The sequence below is a fragment of the Trichechus manatus genome, unplaced genomic scaffold, assembly GCF_000243295.1.
Source record: "Trichechus manatus latirostris isolate Lorelei unplaced genomic scaffold, TriManLat1.0 scaffold00010, whole genome shotgun sequence".
Classification (NCBI taxonomy): domain Eukaryota; kingdom Metazoa; phylum Chordata; class Mammalia; order Sirenia; family Trichechidae; genus Trichechus; species Trichechus manatus.
The window spans coordinates 23421225-23427913 of NW_004443946.1; the positions used below are offsets into that span (position 1 = coordinate 23421225).

The following is a 6689-nucleotide window of genomic DNA, read 5'->3' on the forward strand; positions in this document are numbered from 1 at the left end:
TTCCATCGTTTTGCTATTGTGAACAATGCTGCCATGAACATAGGTGTGGGATTTTTTTTTTTTAATGACCTCTTCAATTTCTTCTTATCTTATGGGTCTGTTCAGATTTTCTACCTTTGTTAGCATTAGTTTCAGTAAGTAGTGTATTTCTAGAAATTTTTCCATTTCTTATAGGTTTTCAAATTTGTTGGAATATTATTTTTCATAATATTCTGTTATGATCCCTTTTATCTCAGTTGGTTCTGTTGTAATGTCTCCCATCTCATTTCTTATATTGATTATTGGCATCTTCTCATTCTTTTCCTTTGTCAGTTTGGCCAATGGTTTGTCGATTTTATTGATTCTCTCAAAGAACCAACTTCTAGTCTTGTTGATTCTGTTGTTTTTCTATTTTCTGTCTCATTTTTTTCTGCTCTAATCTTTATTATTTCCTTTCCTCTGGTGACTATGGACTTCTTTTGCTGCTCCTTTTCTATATGTTTGAGTTGTAGGGTTAAACTATTGATTTTGCCCTTTTCTTCTTTTTTGATGTTTGCATTTATTGCTATAAATTCTCCTCTGACTGAAATGCAAATCAAAACTACAGTGAGATCCCATCTCACCCAACAAGGCTGGCATTAATCCAAAAAACACAAAATAACAAATGTTGGAGAGGTTTTGGAGAGATTGGAACTCTTATGCACTGCTGGTGGGAATGTAAAATGGTACAACCACTTTGGAAAACGATATGACATTTCCTTAAAAATCTAGAAATAGAAATACCATATGATCCAGCAATCCCACTCCTAGAAATATACCCGAGAGAAATAAGAGCTGTCACACGAATAGACATATGCACACCTATGTTCATTGCAGCATTATTCACAATAGCAGAAAGATGGAAACAACCTACATGCCCATCAACAGATGAATGGATAAACAAATTATGGTGCATACACACAATGGAATACTATGCAACAATAAAGAACAATGATGAATCTGTGAAACATCTCACAACATGGATGAATCTGGAGGGCATTATGCTAAGTGAAATAAGTCAGTCACAAAAGGACAAATAGTGTATGAGACCACTATTGTAAGAACTCAAGAAAAGGTTTAAACACAGAAAAAAGCATTCTTTGATGGTTATGAGGGTGGGGTGGGAGGGGAAGAGGAAATCATTATATAGATAGTAGACAAGGATCAATTTCAGTGAAGGGAAGGACAACACACAATACAGCGGAAGTCAGCACAATTGGACCAAAGCAAAAGCATTGAAGTTACCTGGACACAACCAAACACTTTGGGGGACAGAGTAGCTAGGACTGGGCCCCGGGGACCATAGTTTCAGGGGACATCTAGGTCAATTTGTATAACATAGTTTATTAAGAAAATGTTCTGCATCCCACTTTGGTGAGTGGCATCCAGGGTCTTAAACGCTTGAGAGCAGCCATCTAAGGTTCATCAGTTGGTCCCATCCCACTTGCAGCAAGGGAGAATGAAGAAAGCCAAAAACACAAGGAAAATACTAGCCCAAAGGACTAAAGGACCAAATGAACCAGAGACTCCACCTACCTGAGACCAGAAGAACTAGATAGTGCCTGGCTATCACTAATGACTGCCCTGAGGGAATACAGCAAAGAGTCCTGGACAGAGCAGGAGAAAAATGTAGAAGAAAACTCAAATCCACATAAAAATACTAGACTTAATAGTCTGACAAAGACTGGAGGAACCCCCAAAACTACGGCCCCCGGATGCACTGTTAACCCAGAACTGAAACCATTCCCGAAGCCCACTCTTCAGACAAAGATTAGAAAGGACTATAAAACAAAAAATAGTACATGCGAGGAAAGTGCTGCTTAGTTCAATCAGATATATGAGACCAAATGGGCAGCTCCTGTCCAAAAACAGGATGAGAAGGCAGAAAGGGACAGGAACTGGTCAAATGGACACAGGGAACCCAAGGTGGAAAGGGGGAGCGTGCTGTCACATTGTGGGGATTACAGTTAATGTCGCAAAACAATATGTGTATTAATTTTTGAATGGGAAGTTAACTTGAGCAGTAAACTTTCATCTAGAGCACAATAAAAAAAAAAAACTGAAAGAAAAAAATATTCTCCTCTGACCACTATTTCTGTTGTGTTGCAAAGGTTTTGGTATGTTGTGTTTTCATTCTCATTTGCTTCTAGGATTTTTTTTAATTTCATTTTTAATTTCCTGTATTATGCAGTGGTTTTTAAGCAAGGTGTTATTCAGTTTCCATGTATTTGATGTTTTTTCCTTATTCTTCCTGTTATTAATTTCTAGTTTTATAGCATTGTGATCAGAGAAGATGCTTAGTATTATTTCATTTTTCTGAATTTATTGAGGCTTGCTTTGTGGCCTAAAATATGGTCTATTCTGGAGAACGATCCATATGCATTGGAGAAGAATGTATAATGTCCTGCTGACTGGGGGAGTGTTCTGTGTATGTCTATGAAGTCAAGTTAGTTGATTGCATTATTTAGGTCTTCAGTATCTTTGTTGAGTGTCTTTCTAGTTGTTCTGTCCTTCGTCAAAAGTGGCGTGTTAAAGTCTCTTACTATTATTGTGGAACTATTTCTTTTTTCAATACTGTTAAATTTTGTTTTATATATTTTGGAGCACTGCCATTGGGTGCGTAGATATTTGTTATGGTTATGTTTTGTTAGTGGATTGACCCTTTAATCATTATATAATGCCCTTCCTTGTGTCTTGTGATCAGTTTTGACTTAAAGTCTATTTTATCAGAGATTAATATTGCCATTTATGCTCTTTTTTGGTTGCTGTTTGTTTGGTACATTTTTTTCCATCCTTTGATTTTTAGCCTATTTACATCTTTGTGTCTAAGGTATGTCTCTTGTAGGCAATATACTGGTGGGTCATTTTTTTAATCCATTCTGTTACTCTTTGTCTCTTGACTGGTGCATTTAAACCATGTACATTCAGTGTGATTATTGATAGGTATGAATTTATGGCTGTCATTTTGATATGCTTTTGTGTGTGTGTGTGGTGTTCACAATTTCTTTGTTCCACTTAATTATCTGTGCTGAGTTCTTTTTGTTTATGGATTTTCTTTTCTTTTCTTTTGTTGTTGTTGATTTTGTGTTTACTGAGTCTTTATGGTTTTCTTCTGTTTTATTTTGGTGAGTATGTTTATTAATTTTCTTTGTGGCTATTCTAAAATTTACTTTTACTAAGTTTATAACAGTCTGCTATTTCTTGATCTCGCCTTGACTTCCTCTCCATATGAAAGTTCCACATCTACACCATTTATTCCCTCTTTGTGTTTTGAAGTTGTCATTGATTGCAAATTGACATCTCTGGTTCCCTGTTTTCAGTTTTGTAGCTTTATTTTACTTTTGAGAGTTCTTTCTCTGGGTTGGTACCTGCGTGATGCGTGTCTTAATCACAGGTTGTTCTGTGAAGTCACTGGTTCTCTGTCCAAAAGACTCCCTTTAATATTTCTTGTAAGGTTGTTCTGATTTTTAAAAATTCCCTTAATTTCTGTTTATTTGGGAATACGCTAGTTTTGCCATTGTATTTGAAACACAGTTTTGCTGGATGTATGATTCTTGGTTGGCAATTATTTTCTTTCATGGTTTTATATGTCATTCCATTGCCTGGTTGCCTGCACAGTTTCTGCTTAGAAATCAGAGTTTAGTCTTACTCGTGCCCCTTTGTAGATGATATTTTGTTCTTCTCGAGCTGCTCTTAGAATTATTTCTTTGTCTTTGGTTTTGGCAAGTTTGATTATGAAATGTCTTTGTGACTTTCTATTGGGATCTATCATGCATGTGGTTTGTTGAGCTTCTTGGATGGCAACCTTTTCATCTTTCATGATATTAAGGAAGTTTTCTGCCAGCAAATCCTCAAAGATTCTCTCAGTGCTTTTTTTTTTAGTCTCCCCTTGTTCTGGAATTCCAATCACGTGTAAATTATTCCTCTTAATAGTATCCCACATAACTCTTAGGCTTTCTTTATTTTTCTTCATTCTTTTTTCTGATTGTTCCTCAAACAAATTAGTATCAAGGGATTTGTTTTCCATTTTGCTAATTCTTTCTTCCATTGATTCAATTCTACTTTTATGTCCTTCCATTGAATTGTCTATTTCTGATATTTTATTGTTAATCTTCTGAATTTCTGCTCACTGTTTTTGTATTTTTATAATTGTTTATTTAATTTGTCATTTTGTTCTTATATTATTTTCCTGAATTATTCTAGAGTTTTGTCTGTATTTTCCTATGCCTGGTATTTTTTAACGTTTTTACGACATTCATTCCTGCTTCTGGAAGTAAATATCCCAGGCAGCCCTTTAACTCCTATGTTCTGGTATATTCAGAGCTAAGCAGCTGTTCAATATCATTCTCTGCTCACTAATTTAAGGACATGAATTGAGGAAAATTTGCCAGTCTGTGGTGAGGTAGTTGTATGACTCCCTTTATGAAGATAAAATGAGACAATGAAGCAAAGTCATTTAAACTCAAGTTAAAAAAAAATTACGTTCAACTAATGTTTATTGATCATTGTGTTAAGCACTTTTGTATTTATCTGTTTTAGTTCTTGCAGCAATTTTATGAGGAAGGTATTAATTTCCCCGGGAGAGGCAGGTTTTGGAGTCAGACAGCACCACTCACTGTGTGTCTCCTTGGGCATGTTACCTAATCTCTCCAAGGCCCAGATTTCCTTTTTGTCATAGTGAAGATGCTGATACACACCTTGCAGGATTGTAGTAAGGATTACATGAAATAATGAAGGTTTAAAACCTGGCTCAAAGCAGGCATTCAAAGTTGGAGGCTATTTCTTGCAGACAAGACATGAGACTTGTAGACATCAGTAACTCACCTGAGGTTAAACTCCAAGTATGCTGACTCAGAGATTGCTGGGGTATGCTATTATATAGAAATAAGCAGAGAAATTCCCTCTCCACTTCTCTTCTTCCCGTAAGACCCTTGGGTCACAGTGGCCAGTCCTACATTTGCTGAGGGGAGGCAGTAAACAAGAAATTCAACACTGTAGTTGCCCATCGACAGGCAGAAGCACCTTGGCTGGGTGAGTCTGGCCTGTTAGTTATTTGCAGACCCAGCTTTAGACTACTTCTCTGTCTACCTACTAGTTCCCCTCACCAGGAGTTCCCTGAAGTATGTTTCTCTCCTCACAGACACCAACGTGATTCGATATATCCAGCTGACGGAAATGAAGCTCAGCAGATGCTCCCAGAGAGAGAAAGAAGCCATGTAATCAGAAGCCTCTCCAGAGCTGTGCCCATGTCTGACCTGGGACTTCCTGGCACCCCTGGTGGAGACCCCCTCCCAGGGTCTGCTCCTTTCTCCCCACCTCTTCTGGCTCCCCCTCCTTCCTCCAGTTGCCCCTCGACTCTTTGTCTGCTCCCAGTGTGAAAGAAAGAGAGATGCCAATTTGGAAACCAGTGGGTTGCCCGGAAAGTGGAGAAATCCTCTTGTTTAGCAGGCCAGTGACAGAGAAGGGCCTAATTTCTGCTGGGACAGCTGGAGAGGCGTCTCACAGGTCATGAGTGATGTTGCAGCTTTGACTTTGCCAGTGCTTCTGATAGAAGCAGAGCCTGGTAGATATACCATCCCAAAGGCAGCAGGCCCTGAGCCCATGGGCTGAGCCTTTCTATACCTTCCTGACAGATCAGAGCATCTCAAGCCAACTGTGACAAATCCAGGTATGAGACAAACACCAGAAGCATTGGTTAAGCCACATAAGAGACTCTGAATTTGTACACTGGATTCCCTCTCAGTAACTCAGCCCCTGCCTGCCTCCCTCACTTGTTGTCTTGGCTTGTAAACTTTCTTCTCTCCCCACTTGGGGATCCAAGAATCTGCCAGGATTCACATGCCATCGAAGCCCACTCTCAGTGCCCTCTGGTGACCGCACATACCATGCTCCCATACTCCCACTCAGCAGGCAGCTGAACAGCAGCAGGGCAGAGTGAAGTGGGCAAGGGCTGGAGCAGGGCAGACCAAGCAGATTGTGGGGGGAGGGAGAGATGGCACTGTATAGATTAGAGGATTAAATTGTGGACTAATAAGTGTAAATAAAAATAAATTAACAGGCAATAGTTACTGTCATTTCTGTTGGAAGCAGCTCACTCCCTCACTTTAACTCTCTCCGCCAGCCCTCAACCTGCTGGTTACAGCCAGGCAGTTAGAGCTTCTCCCAAAGCAACTGGCCATTTGTCCAGTGGTATGCAATGTTGGCTGCAGTTTTTGTACTTTGAGAGTGGGCTGGCAGTGTGGAGACTGCCCAGTGACTGCGCTTTATCAAGACTTCTTGTTATTGTTGTTAGTTGCCGTCGAGTTGATTCCGACTCATGGCAACCCCCATTGTGCAGAGTAGAACTGCTTCATAGAGTTTTTAAGTCTGTGACCTTTTCGAAGTGGATCACCAGGCCTGTCTTCTGAGGTGCCCCTGGGTGAGTTCTAACCACTAACCTTTTGGTTAGTAGTTGAACACTTAACCATTTGCACCACCCAGGGACTCCTATGTGAAGACTTGTATAGCCTCTTTTTGACGAAATTACCTGAATTCAATATCTAGTTCATAGAATGTGTTTAGCAAATATTTGTTGAATGAATAAATTGTGACTGCAGACTGGCTCTCCTGCCTTAAACTAATTTTATTCCAGCCTAGTATACTGATATCTGTGCTCTTTACACTATGCCATA

The 6689-nt window shown here is 39.3% G+C and overlaps 1 protein-coding gene across 1 annotated transcript in view; it reads left to right on the forward strand.

Moving 5' to 3' along the window:
* The window catches only part of TTC9 (tetratricopeptide repeat domain 9), a 68500-nt gene extending 63262 nt beyond the window's left edge, over positions 1 to 5238 (forward strand). The window contains exon 4 of the mRNA XM_004371111.1: positions 5159 to 5238. Coding sequence (XP_004371168.1) covers positions 5159 to 5238 — 80 coding nt within the window. The remainder of the gene's footprint in view (positions 1 to 5158) is intronic.
* The last annotated feature ends 1451 nt before the right edge of the window (positions 5239 to 6689 follow it).